Genomic DNA, 20,695 nt, shown 5'->3' on the forward strand with positions numbered 1-20,695 from the left:
GCTAAGGGAGCTCTTGTGGGTTTGTCCTAACTGCTTGCAAGTGGAATTACCCTCACTACCATGCAAATGGGAGCAGTTCTCCAAGGGTGAAAAGACTCCCTGGTGAAACATGTGTTTACAAACTCTGAACACCACCACCAAGGCCACTGTCTAACCAGCACCCAGGAATTCAGTGCCTGCCCTAGAAATCCAAGACTGATCTGTGATTCCAACTCTGAGATTGCCTATCAGCACGAACATTAAAAAAAAAAAAAATGTCCCATAGGTTTTCAGAGACTGAACTGCTGAGTGAATTATTATAGTTGATGGAAAACCAGAATCCCCTGCTGAGGGGAGCTGCAGGGAGATAGGAGAGGTCTGCTGTGCCATGTGTGTACCTCCCTGGCCGGGGATCAAACTCAGGCCACAACAGCTGGCGATAGCTTCACAGCACTGAGGCTCAAGCCATGCGCCACCAGGGAGGCCCATGACAGGTCATTCTTTAGAGCCCTTCTTCTTGCAACGCGGTCTGAGGTTATGTGAGGCTTTGTAGCATCCTGCAGTGCCACCAAAACATAGTGCTTTTCTGCTGTCACACAGCACCAGACATTTCTCCTGTGTACGGAGCTGGGTCATAATTCTGACAGTTGCATTTGTCAGAAACAAGGAATGAGATCATTCAATGCCAAAAGTTACATTACAGATCTTTCAAAAAATGTTTGGGAGACAAAGTTGTTGTCGTGTGGAGGCTGATGGAGTCACTCACTAGTAGGCATGCAGAGGAAAGGGAACATGTCAATGCTATGATTATACAAGAATATGGAGCAGCAAAGAGCTAATATATGCATGCAAATTAATAAATGTCTACAAGACAGTCCTAGCTCTGGTTTTCTTTGGGCTTCACAGTTCATTGAAGGAAAACATGGAAGGAAACAGTAACCTGGAAAAAGAAGATACAGGAAAATGAATTTGAAGGTTCTAGGGTTTTATCTGGGCTGGAGAAGTGATGATATAATATTTTATATTAAATTGTCAGCTAAGATATAGATTATAATCTTAGACTAGACTAATCTTAGTCTATGCTAAGGTATAAGTAGGAAGAAATACACACTCAAAATTTTCTGGATTAAAATGTCATGAGCAATTACAATAAATGTAAACAAACAAACAATTTCAAATAACATATTAAGGTTGTCAAGTTGGATTTGAAAAAGAGTCACAAGGAGAATAAACACACGCTGATTATAAGGTGCATATCATGCCAAAAGGCCAGGGAAAGCTTGAAACTAAAAGGCTGGGGAAATATGGTAGGAAAGGGAAATCAAAGACTGCCCCAAAATTAGTATCAATGTAAGAACATCAATAAATTTAATAAATAAAAAATATGTGGCATTAAATCTGAAAGTGAAGAGGAAATGAGAATAATCCCAATTCTGCACACACCCAGTCCTAAATGGTATCATGGTCCGTTCCCTTAAATTGTCTTTCTTTCCCCTTTTTCCCTCTACACACCCTCCTCGGAAATGACTTGAGTTCTCAAGTTAGAGCCAACTCTGTTAGGGGAAGGACCTGCAGCCACAGGCTGACGGAGAAGTCTTTACAAGAGTGCAATATTATTTTTAAGCTGGTTTAGCTTCACATCCAATTCAAGAGTCGGGCAAAGATTCCCATCTACCCCCCACCTAGACACGACCATCCCTACCTCAGCGTCCCCCCACGGGGTGCATTTCTCATCCCTGTGGGACTGAGCTGGCATGTCCCTGCCCTGCCCCAGAGTTCAGACAATTCACTGAGGAGCTACCTCCTGTGGCTCACAGCAAGGGGTGACCCGGATCCATTATTATGACATCACACAGATCCCCTCCCACCAGCCCTTAGCAACCGGGGTTTACTGTCTCCATCGCTGAACTTGTCCATGTGGCTGGACACTTTTCATATAGAGTCAGGCAGCTGACCCTTTCCAGGGACAATGGTATGAGAGCTCCCGAGCAGGGCAGCGAGTGGGAGATGGGGTGGAGGGAGCAGCCAGGAGCACCTCAGGGAAGGGGAGCAGGGCTGTCTTGTTGCTTCAGTGGTGCAGCTGGCCCCCAGTGCTCGCAGAGAGGGGACTGCAGGAGATATGGGGGAGAGACAGGTGGAGAAGCTTGGGAGAGACACACGAGGGAGGGAGCATGGGAGGTGACAGTGGCCACCATTAGCTTCAGTTGGGTGTGCGCCATCCTCCCAGCCCTGCCTGGACCCTCTGCCCCTGTCCTGTGGGTCCCCCCAGAAGGACCCTTAGACGTGGGGGAAGCTTTCAAGCCTCAAGACCTAAGCTTGAGGACAACCGTGTTCGTCTGGGCACTTCCCCACAAGGAGATGAGCTGTTTGGGGGAGTTTACTGGGAAGCTGTTGTTAGGACTGTGGGCTAAGCCCTTTCAGGCTGTACCCCTTAACAGTTTGGGGTCCCTGGGCACCCCTACATCACACCTAACCATGACGATTGCTTCAAATACCCACAGCAGGTCCCTTGGCTTCGCAAAATAGAACTTCTCACTTTTTCACTGGAGTGACATGAACTAACATGGATGTGGATACAGACTCCGCCTTTGCTATGATTTTTCTCTAAGCCACATCACCACTGGTCACTTTATGCACTTGCTTCTCACTCACGCTGTTTATCTTCTGTCTCCCCATGGAAAAGTCTAAATTCCCGTTATGGCATGAATGACTGCTCGGTTGTGGAGATGCTAATCAGACGCGACTTTTCCATCAAGTCTGTTAAGAAATGGTGTCAGGATAGCGATGGAGTCACTGACAGCAGTGAGGAGACTCATTAGACAGTTGTTGTGCATGGAGCTCTGCTGCGTGTCAGTGGGAAACATGCACCAGACCGTTCAGTCGTCATCAAACATCGCCCACCTTGTCAGCAAATGAGCCCCAAAGATCCAGTGTGGTAGGGACTTTCTTCTGTGGGGGACACACGGGGGCTGTCTTTCCAAGATGGCCTCCGAGGGTGCTTGTTCTTCAAGGAGGTTCGATTTTGTGTCAGGCTCAAAATCCCATTTTTCAGGTGATTTTTAAGTGGTTTGCGATAATCCCTTGTATGGATTTCTATTTAATCGTCTTTCTGATGGCCCAGAGCTCGCTCTCTCTGGAGCAGTATCCATTGGGACGTGGAGAGAGTGTGTGCCCTTCAGCTCCTGTGTGAGGTTTCAGAAAGGTCAACCCGGGGAACACATTAACCAGGTTCTTGAGAACCTATACCTTATTGGTTGTTTACCTTTTGGTTCGGTTCATTGTTGAGCCAGTGATGTAGACATCTCCAAATATAATTAGAGATTCATCTGGCAGTTTATAGTTTTGGGGAGACTTTTTACCCACGCTCTGCTTTTGGGCACACACACACACACACTTAGGAATTTTTTAAAAGATTTATTTATCGATGCATGCAAGAACTGGGGTGCAGGACAGAGTTGTGGGGGTTGAGATGACTCACCAGAGACAGAGTGGCGAGCAGAACAGGCAGATCTACTGAAATCGCTGCTGAAGGGAGCAGCGGGGAGACAGGAGAGGTCTGCTGCACCATATGGGTAGCTCCCTGGCCAGGAATCAAACTCAGGCTGCAGAGGTTGCAGATAGCTTCATAGTGTGGAGACTCACCCCTGCAACACCACGGATGCCCCCAGCACCCACTTAAGATATTTATGTCTTCTTGGAAAATCAGTTGTTTCCCCTTGACACAACATCTCTATTCTTGCCCATGTTTCCCTAGGAATACCTCCCTGGCATGTGCACAGCTACGTGCAAGGATCCTGTGTGTACTCCCCGCCCGCTGATCTCTTATCAGTCTTGTGTGTGACCTGCTGCGGGTTATAAATCACGTTTCCAGTAGGTGGCATGTCATTCATCAGGCTTTGCTTTTGATTCTTTGGGATCATGCCATTTTTATGGATTGGCGTTGTGTTGGATAAAACATCACCTGCATTGATCACCATGTGTCTTTAAATAATGCCACGGACACTCCCACTATGGTGAGGGGTTCACACACGACCCGCTTCTCCCTCTTATCTTTTTTTTTTTTTTTATAGAGGCATGCTTTACTTATTTATTTATTTGTTTGTTTTGTTTATACATGCACTGGGTACAGTCAGAAGCACAGGAGGGTGAGAGAATTCACCAGAGCCAGAGCAGGGAGCAGAGCAGGCAGAAGGACTGAAGTACACTGCTGAGGGGAGCAGCGGGCGGCAGGAGAGGTCTGTGCACCATGTGGGACCCTCCTCCGGTGGCCGGGGAGCAGCCGGGGATCGAACCGGGGCCACAGAGGCTGCGGGCAGCTTCCCAACCCAGCGCTCAACCGCTGCACCACCGGGGAGGCCCTCTCCCTCTTATCTTGGTGACAGTGACACACGCTCGGCTGTTGGATGGGACACCCCCACCCCTGGCTCTTCGTTTCTCTCCACCATCCTCATGGAGCAAGGAGACCAGGGTGGGCACCTTGATTCCACCATCTTTTACTCCATCCAGAAACGCTGGTTCCTATTTCTCTCTGAGCATCAACACGTATGGCCAGAGTCATGTGAGCAAATAAAGTAAACCTGGAAAGTAGAATTTAGGTGAAATCGCAACTGTAAGCCCCACGGTGTCGTCCCCAGGATGGAAGCTTCGCCAGGAAGCCCCGGCATGTGTCACGTGGACATTGGCCTCCCTGGTGCCGTGTCCTGCAGGAAAACACGCAGCTTCTGCAAACTCCCTTTCTGCTTTGACCCTTGAATCTCACCCTCTCCTGCCTGGGGTGCCCCAGACGCCTGGTATTCAATGTCCCCTGTGTCCCAATGTCGATGTCCTGGGCTGCGTCCTTGCACACCCAGTCATGTCTTCACTGGCTCCAGCTTCGGCGGCACATCTGTGTTACGGGGGTTTCCCGCAGTGCTCACCAGAGGACAGTAATCACTTCCCGACACCCTGAGGGGACAGCCGAGGTGATGGAGGCCCCACATCCCTCACCCTATGCCGTGGCCCTTCCCTCTGACCCCAGTCCCTGCCGCTTGGCAGCCTCTGCGCTGCAATCAGATGCATGTGCACACAACACCCGTCTTGTGAGCAGCGTTTGCTGGGGGAGCAAAGTGGGGGCAGGAAAGCCACGTGAGGAGGAATGCAGGCCTGGAGCAGCACATGTGCATTTCCTGTGCGATCTGAGCAGGGATGGAGGGACGCTGGGTGGACACACAAGGCACGGCCCCCTGGCAGCTCTGTGCTCCCTCCTGAGCTCCGCCTGCACTGCAACCTGCAGCAAATGCGGCCCCAGCTGTGCCTGTCTGTGCCCGGGTGGCTCCAGGTGTTGAGACATCACTTTGCAGAGACTTGGAGGCGCATGGCTGGACACAGAGCACCCCCGAGGGTCTCAGCCTGGGCGGGACTCATTGGGAAGCCCAGGGGCAGGTGCCCAGCGGAGCTGCAGAGCCGGAGGAAGGAAAGGAGCTGAGACGTGTGGGTCTGAGCATGAAGGACCTGAGTGTAGATGTCTCGAGGGCCTTAGAGAATGCCCTTCTTACTTTATTTTGTGTTTTGTTATTTTTCTCCTGCAGAATGTCAGTTTTAAATGCAACATTTTCTCTAAAAACACCAAGATCGCTAAGTGAATACAAAAGAAGGGGTGTCCAAGGGAACTGGAGCCTTCGGGGGTTGCAACCTAGAAAAACATTGCATCATAACAGCATCAAGCAACCTGTAGAGATACAGGTAGCAACGGGATGTAGTTGTGGACGCTTTACGAGAGCACGGAAGGGGTTCAACTCTGCAGCTCTGTTCTCAGCGACGTGAAAGTGTCTCACAGAAACCGCTGCATCGATGGAGGGAATCCCATTTCCACGGTCGGCATTGGGCTGAATGGTCTGGACAGACAAACGCAAATCCACCTCAGCACCGGGGGCACAGAACGGTGGCAAAATGGGCATCTTGGAGGCTGAGGTCGGCATGGTTCGAGTGAGCTTGGGGCTAAGTGGGGGTGTTCCACTGGCAAAGGAGACATTCTGGAAGCAAAAACGGAGCTGCAGAGAAATTATGAGAACAGGTGCATGCTCGTGCCCCAGCCCAACTCGGCAGGCGGGTAGAATTTGGCAGGGAACGAAGTTAATAACGGTCAGCAGCATTTTATGGATGGACAGAGGGAACGGGGTTGGCACATTTGAGATTAAGCCCAAGCAGCTCATCACCAAGACCAGAAAAAAAGCTACGAATATGACGGAGGAAACAGGAAAGCAATTAAAGCCCAGGCCAAGAGCAACTTGTGACTTCCAGGAACGTGTGTCAACATGGCAAGCGGACCACGCATGAGAAATTATGTCTTTCCTGGAAATGAAAGACAAGGGCGACAGATTTATGTCCCGAGCTCCCGGCATCCTAAATAAAGCAGACCCGCAGGGATCTCTCAATGGGTTTGGGGACAGAGACAGGATCCTAAAGGTGAGCGGCGGAGAAGGCCACTCACCAGGAGCCTCGTGCTGCTCAAGACACCACAGACGGTCTGAAGAAAACTGTTCACGGATGCTCAGGGCTCCATTAACCCCCCCCCCGTGAATGTGAAATATGAGGCTGCTCGGGGGGTTTCTGCTCATAAACATGGGGTACCCAGTACTAGCACAGCAGGAGTGGCAATGCTGCCCACAGCACCGACCTTTTTCTTCCTTCTCAAATGACTGGGCGTTGCAACAGAGGCCTCAGCTTGGTTGCCTCCTGAAAGGCCACCCGTTGGGTAGGAGAAAAGCATGTCCCCCAGTCATCCAGGGCGTGGGTGAGGGGTGATTTATTCTCACTGTGCTCGAGGACAGCCAACGACTGGCTAAATTCCCCGCCACTGTGTGAATGAGGACATGTGGTGAAAACTATTTCAATTGGAGCTTCGGTGACTGTCCCCCGAGGCGACCTCTGAGGCTGCATGCTCGGCATGATGTCATTTTGGAAACGGCTCCCCCAAGAAATACTGTCTCTAGAGTTTGGGTAGGGCGTGTCAGACCACGGATGGCATGGTCACTCACGGTGATCGTGTCCAATTCCTAGACCGAGGTCTGCACAGTTGGGCCATGGAGTGGAAACACGGCTGTGTTCTCATGTCCCACCCACCTGGCCAATGGAGGGACACCACAGAGGGCCCTGGACTCCCGAGAGGCGGCTCTTCTGGATCAATCGGCTGATTATCAGTGACTCTGCAATCAACGCGGGTCAGACACGTCTGGCATCACGGGCTTCGTGGGCAGGTGCGGGGGGCGCCCACGGGTCACCCACCCAGATCTGTGTTTCACCATCAGCACCTGAGAGTTGCTTTCGTCAAGCTGATGTGTATGAACATGTCATGCAGGAGCTGCCTCTTGGCTGCCTCTTGGCTGCCTCTTGGCTGCATACAGATGAAGACGGACGGGGTGTTCAACTCAGCTGCCCACCTCGGGCGCTCGGCGGATGCTGGGGCATTGAGTCCTCACCCCGCACCCCACAGTTGCATAGATGAACCCAGAAAAGAAAAGGCCGACAATCATGACATCCTTCTGGCCACCTGCCGGCCCTCGAGAAATATATCTTGGCCCAAAGCCAGTCGAGTGTTTAGGGCAGACTTGCAACATGGGCTTCCTTATCTTCTCTGTATTTCTCTCCAGCCTGTGAGTCGTGAGAGGCTCTATTAGGCAAAGCCGACGGAACACGGTCCCTGTTTCCTGGGGTTCAGTCTTTAAAATATTGATTAGGTTAAGTTTATTAGAATTTCAATCCACTGCTGTCCTCTTTCCAGCGGGACACGGAAATGCGCTCCAAGGCATGCCTTCCGCTCGGTTCTTTCCAAAATCACCCATTTCCGAAGCAGTCAAAAAAAAAGCCATGCTTTAATGAACTCTTTTCATGGGGGGATTCTCCAATATATGGGGAGCTTTTTTCTCTAACTTGTGCAGAATGTGTAAGTCTATTTTATGCATGGAAGACGGTCCCCAGAATGCAGCTTCCAAGTGAAGGAAACAAGGAAATAGAGTCTGTTTTGGGCTTGCCAAGCGAGGATTTCAGCCACTGTGTGAATTACCATTTAAAGAGAGGTATGAACAAAAAATGTTGGAGGTATCAGCAAGGTCCAAACAGCATTTCTGAAGAATTCTTAAAAGGCAGGGGGAGGTTTAAGCAATGAAATTGGGGACAAAACTCGTCCCCAAAACACATCTTGTCTCTGCAGCGAGCTTTCAAAGAGCAGCCCCCACTCTGAGGCTGTTTTCTGGCAGGGTGCTGTGTGGCGCAGGATAATCTGCAGGTCACAGGACGAGCCCGAGGGTGCAGGAAGGCAGTAGGTCTGCATGTTGTGGCTCAGAGGCTGCCCTGGAGATGTGCAGTGATTCGGAACGAGGAGCAGGAACGTGAAGAGGATTTTCTGAGACCTGCTGAGTCATGCGAGAGGTTCTCACCAGGTCATCTGGCCCTGGACACTGTGGAGCTTGGACGGGGTGTCCAAGTTCTTCCCTCCCCGTGTTCTTCCTTCAAAGGGTGGGTTCAGCCTGCACACCCCGTCCCCACAGGAGTCGGCTGCTGAGTCAGGATGCGTGAGCCCCACTGAGGCCCAGCTCTATTCTGCTCCTGTTGAATCTGGGCCCCAAAGTGGACTTCAATAGACTTTTCATGGATACCTGGCATGAGGCCCACTGGGATGGGAAAGGGTGTAGGTTCTGGAGGAGAAAAAATCATCTCAACAGTGAGGCAGCTGCCTCCGCTCAGCTAAGATGGTGGATATGACTGGTCGACCCTTTACGAGCCTCCCTCCCCTGCTGTGATGGGTCTGCTACTGTGGAACTCACCCATCATCCCTGGCAAACACACTTTTTGCCCAGAAAACTCTCCCCATTCAAGACGTAGAAAGATTTAACTCCAGGGGCCTCCCTTGCGGTGCAGGGGTTGAGCGCAGTGCTGTGAAGCTGTCCGCAGCCTCTGCAGTGCAGGTTCGATCCCTGGCCAGGGAGCTGATCCCACAGGGCACAGCAGACCCCTCCTGACTCCCCGGTGCTCCCCTCAGCAGAGGATTTCAGTAGATCCACCTGTTCTGCTCCCTACCCTGTCTCTGAAGAATCCTCTCACCCCTCACACCTCTGGCCTGCACCCCAGTTCTTGTATAAATAAATTTTTATTTAAAAAAAAGAAAGATTTAACTTTATCCATTCAAAATCAATCACTATTACCCTTACTTGAATGTTATAGTCATTTTTGGACCCACAAAAATCACTATTTAGTTTTTTTTTTTTTTTTTAGAGAGGTTTATTGATGCATGCAAGAGCTGCACTGCAGGCCAGAGGTGTGCGGGGTAAAAGCTGACAAGCTACAGGACAGTCTGCACTGTCTAGCACTTTCCTGTGAGATGAGAAAAACCAAGCCGTTCTGCAGAAAACTGCGACCTGTTCCACTGCTGGGTCTTATGCTTGAGAAGGGACAGTCTCACGTGGCTACTGAGTCAAACATGGCCCTGGGTAATCTAGGCAAGAGCTCAGGCAACTGCAAGGTGGAAAGAGTGGGGAAAATCCCTACTTAATGCAAAATAAACATTTTGATAAAGGATTATGTCCGGAGGCTGGTGAGTGAAATATCACCGAGAATCACAGTGCCTGTCATTTATTAAAACAAATATGCAAACTGAAGTTAAAGCAGAAAACAAACAGCAGCCAACTGAAAATGGCAGACAATCAAAAGCAAAGGTAAACATGGAAAGTTCTTGGGAGCTGCCTTGGCTGGCGTTCAGACGACCTGACTCCCTTCCAGATCTTTGTCTGTGCCTACAAGCTTCCTGAAGGATCGGGGAGGTCATGGATGTGTCTGATGTGTGGGTGGTTGAGGGATTCTCAGTGGAGGAACAGGTTGACCGGAAGCCTCACCAGGTGAGGACTTCCAGTGATGACATTTGAGAGGTGCAGAGTGACTCTGCTCACACTGGCTGATCGGCCCCTGCATGCGTCCTTGGAACTCTTGGAGAGTTTTTGTAAACACTGTGACATTAACGGGAAAATGGCGGCCCTCTGCCAGGTCAGATGAGAGAGGCACCCTTGCAAGGCTTGCTTGGGGTGCCTCCTGGGACTCTGCTTTGTAGGGTTTTCCTGTTCCTTTGGGGGTTACGTCCAGGATAGCAAGTGCATGCCTTTGCCCCATCTCATACAACCACACAGTATGGGCTCAGCAGGCCATCATGAGCTCAGCAGTCCATCATGCCTACCGTTCTGCTCTTCACGTGTCTCGGCTACAAAATCCCCTTGTTCCCCCAGCTGACACAGCACAGTTATGCCTCAAGGGCTGGGTGCCCCTCCCCAGTGCTGGCGCAGACCCTGTCCCTGGATGCATAGTTTATCCACACTCGGACGTGGCTTTGGAGTCAAGATTTACAGGGAAATGGGCCGGCCGAGAGTAGTGTCACCCAACTTGCCTACGCCACGAAGAACCCCCAGCACAGCCAGTGATTCCCTCCACAGCGGCGGGGCTGGGAAAGCAGTCAGGCTGCAAGGCAGAGGCCGCACATCCAGGGATGGATTGTTGGGTGTGCTCTGGCTGCTGGAGGGATGTCCTGGGCAACGTGAGGTGTTTGGCAACACATGGACTTGAGGATGTCTCGCTCTGATAGTATCTACCAGTGTGATACAACACTCTTAGGGCAAACTGTGTAGACACCTTGAAAGTGTGGCTTTCAGAGCAGAGGCAGGGACATGTCCGGGCCTCCTGCGACAAGTGCTCAGTCACAGCTGCAGCTCTGAACACTGGCTTAAACCAGCTTCTCGGCCAATCCCACTGCAGCCTGCTCTGAACACCATGATGGGAGCTGCTGTTGGATGGAGAGGCTCCAGGAATGTCACTCCAAGCAGGGACTGTGGGGCTCGCCAACTAGGGCTTGGACCACCAGCACTGTGGGGCGTCACGGAGGGAAAATGGTATTTCTGGTGACCTGGGCGAAAGGCTTCTGTTGGCTATGCAGGGAGTTGCTGAGGCCCACTAATCAGGAAACAGCCGTCACAGAGGACACAGAAACACAGAGGGTCCAAGATCCTGTGACCTGGAGAGACAGGATTTACAGTTGCAGGTACTGGGACAAAAATTTGAGGTGGGAAAAGAGGAAAGTCTCCCTGGCAGCCTTCCATCACCCGTGGGCTCCAAGGCACATGCACGTGAGGACACTGCTTTGTATGGATCCTTCTCAAGGTCACATTGGAGCGATGTTAAAGGGAGTCATGCATGCGAGGTCACAGGACTTCCTTGAAAATAAGAGGATTAGCAAGATCAAAAGAGCAACCTCCTGCAATAACCTCTAAGAATAATGGCTTTAATTTTCCCTGGATTGACAGTTAGAGTGACGGTCCCAAGAGGGCAGGACCTCAGGAGATTTCAAGGGAAGCCGGGTGGGGGGCAGCAACAGAAAAATGGGGAAAACTCAGGGGACCTCGAAGGGCAAGGGGCTTGAGGGTGGGCGGGACATTATATTGATAACGATTCAGCCCCTATTCAACTGTCCAATCCGGGGAGGGGACTGAGAGGACATGATAGGACATGGCGAGCTGGGAAATCAGAGTCGTTTGCCAGATGACTCAGGGCACCGTCGATGGGAAGATGAGAAACAAAGAGAAACAGAAATCTCAGCATCAAGAGCGGAGAGGACAGAAGCAAGACAGCACTATTGCACAAATGGAGCTGGTCATTTTCACAGCCTTATGTCTGTCCAACACCCAATCTATTTGAATTTCGTGCCGCTTTGAGGATATTTTTATACCTTTTCTGAGATTGTTCAGTTCAGCTATAGTGATGGAGCTCACCTGAGTGACCCAGGTGCGGTTTGGTCTCGATATGTGTAGGTTCCTAGTTGGATTGCTCTTCACCCACTTCATCTTTATTCATGATGCCGCGTCAGAGTCAGGCCAGTAGAGTCCTGATTCGATAGTACACAGGATGCGGGGGAGAGAGGACTGTGGAGGGAGCCCAAACAATTGTGGGGTGCATGTGGGTGCTTTGGTGTTGGCTGTGGGTGCTGACAACACTTGGCAGTGACAACACCTGTACTTGCAAAACTCCAACATCCAAGCACTGATGGAGACCAATGCTGCCTCGTGAAAAATAAATAAAAATTAACAATAGAACCCTAAAACAATTGCCCAAGGCCAAGAGGTTTGTGATTTGTTGCCATGGTTTCTTGGGTCTGGACCGGCTAGTACGTCCACACTAGCGAGTGGACGAACTAGTGAGTGGAAGAACTTGAGTCTCACTCCGGAGCTCCAGGTAATGCAGGAGCCTCATCAATTGTCATAAGAGCAGGGTCTACACCCGTGGAGATGTGAAATTTTAGAGATGGATTTGACAAGGATTCTCAATACGGTAAAACATGAGAATTTAGACTTTTTCAAAACATTTTGATAACTTGTATTTAAATCTAATCACAATTCCAGTTCTATATTTGTTATTGATATTTCATTTAGTGTCCATGAGGATGGGTCCTTGAAAATGGATTCGCGGCAGAGCCGCCATGTTTGCAATTATTTTTTAAGCTGCCCAGGGACATCTTTGTTTTATGAAGATAAGTTTAAACATACTGAGAGTTAAATAAATACTACGGGAGAGGAGATACAGGGGTTGAAATGTTGATCCCACTTGGAACTCAGCACATAAGAGAAAGCAAATATTAACTGTCCTTGAAAAACCTCATCTACAGAGTGCTCTGCACCTCCTCAAAAGATCACACATCTTCATCAACTTCTGCATCACTTGAAACTAATCTCATTATTGAAATGATACTCCACACCCATGTCCATCACGGCTTCCAGGATAAGACATGACCGCCAAGATCGCGTGACTCCAAGCCATGGATTCCTTGCTGATGTGATGCAATAAGACCAATAATCCACCCACAGGCCAACGGTATAAAAGTGCACATGTCCAGAGTCTCTTTATACTTCACACGCTTGCTTCTCCAGAAGAAGGACGAAAAGCCAGCATGAAGATGAAGTTGCTGCTGCTGACTCTAGTCTTTGGTCTGACATATGCCAAACATGTCTCTCAGGTACCAGGGACCTCCTGATGGGGGCGATGCTGCTGCTGTGTGTGTGTGTGCATGTGTGTGTGATGTGTCCGTTAGCAAGAATGCATCAGATTTTACATAACCTTGGATTCTGCATCTACGAGCATAAAACAGTCATCTATGATGTTAGTGGGAACAGAAACAGGGTAAACTGCTCTGGATTTTCCCAAAACAAGGGAAAATTGGAAATAACTTGATCCAGTTCACCCACACTTGGGCATCTATGTGAATAAGGAAAATGATTAAGTCAGTATTATCTGCTCTGAGATGGTTACTGCAACACTATATAAAACAGCTCAGGTAAGGAAGCAGCAGGAGTGCCCATGGAAGGGGGGTTGGGTCAAGAAGATGAGGTCTGGGCATACAGTGGAATATTATTCAGTCATGAACAATGAAGGGTTGTTGTTATTCACAAGAAAAAGGAAGGAGTAGGAGGAAACAATGCCGAGGAAACAATCACAATGACAAAGACAAATAGTGGACATTTGCATAGTGGACAATTATTTGGCTAAAGCAAAATATTTATCAAAATGAATGGGTACAAGTAAAAGAAAAAAAGGTTCTGAGGTGAAGTCAGGGGGGAGGCAGACAGGGTGAAATGGGTAGAAGGCTGTGGGGCAGGAATAGAAAGTATAAAACAATGCATCTAACTTGCAGCTTTGTATATACCCCCACTTTATCTGTTGTAGGTTAATAAATAAACACATAAAACTGACATGCCAAATGATAACTTTTTGGCATGATATTTCGGTGACATTCTTTGAGGGATGATAAAAAGCTCAACCCCACGCTTTCTTTTGGAACCCTACTCTTTATTTCACTCCCTGTAGGTTAGTCGCTAGAAGGCAGACCCTACAGCACTCAACACTATTCAATTTATTTCTTTTTAATTGATGTCAATGACAGTCAAAGATACAGTGGGTGTCAAAACAAGAGACACTGACCAACTTTGCTCATGAAATCTTTTCAGATTTCCGGAGAATGGCGCACGCAGTACATCGTGTCTACGAACGCGAGCATGACAGATGAAGGTGGCCCCCTCAGAGTGTACGTCCGTGAATTCACCTGTGACTCCAAATGCGAGGCAGTCACCGTCAGTTTTTATGTCAAGTAAGCAAAATCTGCCCAAATGTTAAGTGACATGACTTTGGACAGGCAGTTCAGTCTCAAACCTGTAGATCTGAGGTTCAAGATTGTAAGAGTCAGAGCTCTTCTGGAGAAATGGTGCTCTGAGTTTTGGGGGGTGCCTTGGTCCACAGACCAGCGTGTGCCATATTTCTGGAGCGTGTAGAGGGTGAGCAGCTCCATTTGAATTTTGTCATTAGAGAGAGGGTTCACAGACATCTCTTTTTTTTTTTTTAAGAAATCCCACTAACAAAGGCTTGAGGAAAGTCTGGATCACATGCAGAAAATTTTCCCACATGGGAGAGCATTTAATCAGCAGACATTGGGGGAATGTTTTACACCAAGAGTCACAGGATGAGAGAAATGGCTTTTATAGCAAAATGGATATAGTAAAACCATCAATAGTTCAGGGGATGTTGATTTTCAGGGAGGACACGCTCCATGTATGTGGAAAGGATTGTATTACAGAAGACTATACTCGAAGTGAGAACAAGAGGCCTTGGTCTGGAGAGTTTCATGAGTCAAGAAGATTGATTTTCCATTTGTTGTGTTGTAAGTTAGCACAGGGGTCGGATTGAAAGTAAGGAGTGGATACAGTTCTGGTTCTGCTGAATTATCACTGTCCTAAGTACATTCTGCTGCAGAGCATATACAAATTACGAATTTGAGGGACTTTTAGCAACAGGATACGTGAGAAAGGGGTTGGGTGAAATCAACAAGTTAATAAAAAGGTAGAGGATCAGTTTATTTCACAAATGAAATGCTACAGTTTGAACTGGCCCACCAGTAGAAATGGTAATAGAATTAAACTAAATCAGAGAAAAATATAAAGTGGAGAAACAAGTAAGACGGGGGTATGGTGGTGATGTGGGAGAGCAACATGGTTGTCTCTCACTTCAAGTTCTGTTTGGATTTCAATGCTAAAGATTTCTCTGATGAAAAAGTAGCTTACAGAGGGAGGGCTTATGGCGGGGGCAGAGAAGCCGTGTGTGGATCAGAGAACACAAACAAGGTGGAATCTTTATAAAGGTGGAAATGGAGCAGCAACCATCCGAGCGCGGAGGTTCTGTCTCCTTCCGTCACAGCCATTACGTGGAAGTGCTTGAAGGCCACCAGGGGACTGGCTGGCAGGTGGAGACACAGGAGGCCCTTCCACCGCCTATGGCACAGGACACCTCAGCACAGAGTTGTCTAATCTGTGGCCTCCAAAGGTGCTGAGTATGGATGATGTGCAGTGTAAGGCGAAATGAAGGAGTAAATAAGCTTGAAAATCTAGTATTTTGAGCAATTAAAAGACATTGAAATGTTTGGCGGATCTCATGCATGTTTTCTGGGCCTTTTTAAGGACACCTGAATGCCAGCTGTTGTCAGTAGTAGGAACCCTGACAAGCGACGATATCTACACAACAGACTGTGAGTACATGGCCTTTCAGACGAGCATGACTCTCGGGCATGAGAGGTGTGGACATGACTGGTCTGAGCTCTGTCCGAGACACCTCCCTGTTCACCTCTAAAACCACCTCTGTTCCCAAGTACAAATGGAATCTTGGCTCACACCTCATGTGGCCAAATGATTAAATATTGTGTGTTTTTACACAAAAGATGCAGCAAGTTCATCTTCTTGAAATAGCAATCTGCAGGACTAGGACCTAATATAATGAAATAATGTTTAATATTTTCCAAGAGCTTGATCAATATCAACCCCTCCTTACTCATTTCATGTAGGAAATGAAAAATGCTGCAACATTGCTTGTTTTTACATAAAAGAAACACTAGTGTTCCAATCTTGATGCAGAAAGTTCATCTTCTTGAAATAGGAACCTGTGGAACTAGGAACTAATATAACAAAATTACATAAAATAATGTCTAATATTTTCCAAGAGCTTGATCAGTACCAATCCTTCCTGACTCATTTAATGTAGGGAATGAAAAGACTTCATCTTGGATTTCATTATTTTTTTTAAAACATTGGTAAGTTTCTATACTACTTAAAAAAATGAATCCCAGAATTCCTGAAAATTTGTCATCAGCTCTTGGGAACCAGTACGTAGACCTCACAGTCCGCCCCTTCCTTTGCCTGCAGTCCCTGCTGTTGTGACTGTGCTATCTCTCAGACATGGTTCCCGTTCAGGAAAATCCTCCTCATGTCCTGGAATGTTGGGATGGCTGGCGTCTCTCTCTCCATCCCTCACACACTCTGGAAATAGGAAGATGCTACTTTTCTTGAATTTTTCATTGCTTTCTATTTACAGTCTCGGGCCAAAATTATTTCCAATTCCTTCACGTATCCAAGGACTTTATGGTTATATACATTAAGAATGTGAACGGTGATAGTGTTACAGAAATAATGGAAGCTTTTGGTAAGTGTTGTGGGGTAAACCATAGTATTATATAGAGTTTTACTAAGGAAAGGAGGAGGTGTATGTGTGTTAGTTTGAGCACTTGAGGATTCGGATTTTGTGTTGATGGAGTCTGGGATTTTGAAAGGTCATCTTGCTCCAGGTGACCCGCCAGAATGTGTTTCTAAAAATGAAACACTCTTATCCAGAGGAGGCACACAGGACTTCTGGGTGGGCCGTGAGGTACCATCCAAGGCTGCACACGGCTCTAGCAAGTAGGGTCCAACGTTGAATATTTCCCTCAAACAGATGAACCTCTTCCGAGCTTTCCCTGTGTTCACCTCAACCACAAATACTTTATTTTATAGAAATCTGAGGGCTCTGTTTTAGACGTGAATCATTTCTTCACCAGATAAACACACAAACCACATGAAGTCCACAGACACTTCAGATGAGTCCTTCTGACATGACTTGGGCGCTGGGTAGTGAATGACAAGGACAAGGGGAAGGAATTGTGTTTCTCCCTTTCAGCCTGTGTGCTGGGGCTTGAAGGGAGTTTCCAAGGACCTGTGCCCATTTGTCTTATGATATTGAAGATTAGGTGAGAATGGATTGTAGAAAATAAATAAATAGACTTTTGAACTGTCAGGTACTACCATCTCATACAATCTATGCACCTTGGAGGGCAGTATCAGATGTAGGGGTCAAAACACAGTCTTTCATTTTCTTAGCTGTCCCCAGAGCTAGAAAGTGATAAAATGTTCCATCAGTGAACCCCACCTCTGGCGCCATCTGGACAGCAGTATATGGGTGCCCTTCACTGAGCGGCATTGATGGGGCGGGGGGATGATGGTGAGCTCATCATCACACAATGGCACCAACCCAGGCCACACTGTGGGAATTATCTTGTGTTTTAACGGCTATCTCTTCTGATTCTTTTCTACAAAAAGCACGGAAGCAGGAGACCCTTACGGATCAACAGGTTGATGCCTACTACAGAATGAGTGAAAGAAGGGGTATTTCACCGCAAAACGCCCAGTACATCCCCCCTAATGGTAATGTCACTGTATTCTGGCTTTCGGGGTGAAATGTATCTGAAATGGAATCATTCCACTGTGATCCTCACTTCAAATTTCCATTGCACATGATCAGCTCTAATAAAGGCAGCTACAAAATTATTCTTAGAGAATCAAGAATGCCAATGACCTCACTGTCTCCTGTCCTCTCTCCTTCACAGACATCTGCCCTCAATAAGAGCATCAGTTTGGTGAGTGCACATCCCTCTGCAAATCATGACTTTCAGTGCCCACAGAAGTGTTTCTTCCCAGGATTACTGTGTTAAGAGTAAAATAAGAAAAGAGTTTGACTTCAAAGTTTGCGAAAACAGTGGCTGATATCAGGGTGTGGTTTGAAGTCATCAAAAAAATTCACTTATCTGGAGCATACAGTGGGATCTAGTAGGTGGGGGTTACAGGAATGGGGTCAGGTGAGGCACTGGACCCTGAGAGATGAGGAACCCTGCTTGTGCCAGTGGGAGCAAATCCTCCTGCAGGAAAAACTCTTCCGTAATTAGAGATTAGATGTATAGAGGTTGTGAGGGACACGGGCTGAGAGTGTATAATCGGCTCCCTCAAGAGCCTGGGTTCCTGTGCACGGGGTCACCACGGTGTGAGCCCAGAGCATGTGCACGTGGAGTGTCCTTTCACATGCTTCCATCTGGATGACACACGTGTGCCCCACAGAGGAGGTGCCGGCAAATGGGCTGTCCATGAGAATTGCTGTGCTGTACCCACCGACAACTGTTTTCACCTCTTCTGCCCCTGTTTCACCAACCCCACATCAGTAATGGCAACTCGATAATGTTTCTCTTTCTTTTCGCAGCTTGAAGACGGTGGCACCATCGGTAAGAGAAACACAAACATCTCCAGGCCCCCGGCTCATCAACACGAAGATAAAATTGTCTTTTCCTCTAAATCATAGTTTCCACTGCATGGGCAGAGACCATGCTTTTCCTTCTTACCCTACTTGATATTTCTTGATTCTCAAATGATTAAATAAAGTGATTCCCAAGGAAACAAGCGTCCCTGAGTAAATGTATCATCCTGCGATGCACAGAAATGTCGGCATGAATGCCTCTGCTCCTCAGCTGTCTGGAGCAGACATCCACATGCCACGTGGCAGAGCGTGTGGTGGCTGACAGGAACGGGGCTTGGATGGTCGCATGGCAGGACCAAAGGCCACAGTTCAGGGCCAGACCTTCCCCCTCACACCCTGGGGCAGCCAGGTCCAGAAAGGGGGGCCCATTTCTCCTCAGAGTGTAATGATCAGACACTAAAGGCCTGCAAGAGCCTCAACTTTGAACAGAGGAAGGAAGCAGGTGCAGGAGGTGGGGCAAGGGCTTGGGAAGGGCCCCTGAGGAGGGTCAGTGGGGCCCGAGGGCTGTTGGACTTGGTCGGCAGAGGAGGAGCAGAAGCTCGAGGCCCGAAGGCCATGTCCGGCTCCCCAGGGACACAGAGATGGAAGCATCGTGCCAGCCCCTGGGGTTAAGAGTCCCTTTTTTCTCTCTCCAGAGGAATGAAACACATTAATGGCGTCTCCATGGTGAAGCGCATAGCTGGGTTGTCACGAGCGCACTATGGCAACCGTGGTTTCTATGGCCCACGCTGGCAGGAAGCTCAGAATCCCCTCCATGGGGAAGACAGGAGCCTGTCCCAGTCCAGCGGGCGTCAGGAAGGTTCCAAGGGAGCCAGGCTGGGCTGCCGGGTGACCGAGCACAGACACAGACAAAAAGAAATTCAAGTCTATTTGTCGCCCTGAAGACAAGGGCCGGCTGGAAAGTCTGGGATGCAGAATCCTTGTTTTTTACCCCCAGGGGACTGGGGTTTATGGCTTGAGCTCACAAAGCGGATGCCGAGCCCCGAGCACTAGCCCAGCTCTGAGTAAGGACACGCATCCCCTGTCTAAATACGGCTGTGGTGTCGTCTGGGCCCTGGACCCACACAGGGAGCCCTGGGTTCTGCACGGTGGTGGTGGCAGCTTCTCCTGTAGCTCACAGGGTCTCCTCTGACCTTCCTGCCATGCGCCACGGTGATGGGCGATATAAAAACACCATCAAATAAAAATATTCTTAAGAATAATACAAAAAATAAAGCTGACCGTTTTGCAGAACGTCTACTGCGGCAGCCTCTGCCGCTGAACACCAGTGAACTTACTGGAAAGAGGGAGGCTTTCACTCAGACACATCCGAGTGAGTAAGACCCCCTTCCCCTGTGCGCTGGACTGGACAGTCAATGACGGGTAAGATCGGGGGCAGACTAAAGAAGGCACTGGCCAGCCTCATGTCTGTGACTCCTGACGACCAAAGACAGGCACAGTCCCCAAGGGGCTTCATCATGAAAATCTTTGGTGTTAAATTCAGGCAAATGTCTAAATGGCTGTAAGCCCAATCTAGGTAATAAGTCTGCAGTAAAAAACCCCTCCTTTGCTTGAAAACAAGGCTGCTAAGAGCGCTGCCTACAAACAAGCCTCACGGAATTACCTACAAAGCAGTTTCACCATTAACCAGTTAGTCATTGTTTCTGAATAAGTAGTAACTTAGCAACTTGTCTATAATTATATTATTTTCTTACCTGACTTTTTCTATATATGTAAAAATCAGTTTCAGGAAACGTATTGTAAACACATATGCTTAGCAACTTGTAAACCATTAGCTAAAAAATTGTGTTCTATGCCTAGGTAACAAGAAACATTGTTATGCTGGGAAAATAAATTTTGTGTGACCTAATGCCTTTTGAAAATGTATAAATATGCGTAATGATTTGAGCAAATTACATTCAGATCTTCACTCTTGAAGTGTGTCTGTCTGTCATTTATGTGCCGAATCCTTGACCATCCTGCACGAGTTTCACATCCCTGGGACGGCTTTGCCAGTCTACCGCTGCGCTGGTCCGCTGCAGTCTACCCCGTGGGGACATATGGACTCACCATGTCAGGGAAAATGATAAACGGATAAAATTAATTTGGAAAAAACGGTCAGAAGTTGGGCGTGCTGTCCATGGGATTGGAATCCAGCCAAGAAAACTGAGGGCGAGTGTTCCGCAGGTATTTTCTTTAAAAGTCACTGGCCTCTTGATCTTCAGTAGCTTGAAGGGAGCACCACAATATGCGGTTAGGATTTTATAAATTGTATTATTGTTTGTATTATCCTTCAGTT

The 20,695-nt window shown here is 48.3% G+C and overlaps 1 protein-coding gene across 1 annotated transcript; it reads left to right on the top strand.

The window, feature by feature from the left end:
- The first annotated feature begins 1,846 nt into the window (after positions 1-1,846).
- LOC119250697 (allergen Bos d 2-like) lies at positions 1,847-18,496 on the top strand. Its single transcript, XM_037518343.1, has 7 exons — positions 1,847-1,951; positions 13,989-14,128; positions 15,489-15,556; positions 16,396-16,503; positions 17,433-17,537; positions 17,720-17,749; positions 18,364-18,496. Exons 1-6 carry the CDS (start codon positions 1,949-1,951, stop codon positions 17,734-17,736), a joined length of 441 nt encoding a protein of 146 aa, XP_037374240.1. The 5' UTR covers positions 1,847-1,948; the 3' UTR covers positions 17,737-17,749; positions 18,364-18,496.
- Positions 18,497-20,695: the final 2,199 nt, after the last annotated feature.

Source organism: Talpa occidentalis, unplaced genomic scaffold (assembly GCF_014898055.3).
Source record: "Talpa occidentalis isolate TD23 unplaced genomic scaffold, MPIMG_talOcc4v2.1 talOcc4.18, whole genome shotgun sequence".
Classification (NCBI taxonomy): Eukaryota; Metazoa; Chordata; class Mammalia; order Eulipotyphla; family Talpidae; genus Talpa; species Talpa occidentalis.

Bases quoted from the DNA above. Each gene is read 5' to 3' on its own strand.
- LOC119250697 (XM_037518343.1), top strand. The intron at 14,129-15,488 runs GTAAGCAAAATC...GGCCTTTTTAAG, and splicing joins ACCGTCAGTTTTTATGTCAA to GACACCTGAATGCCAGCTGT. The intron at 16,504-17,432 runs GTAAGTGTTGTG...TTCTACAAAAAG, and splicing joins AGAAATAATGGAAGCTTTTG to CACGGAAGCAGGAGACCCTT.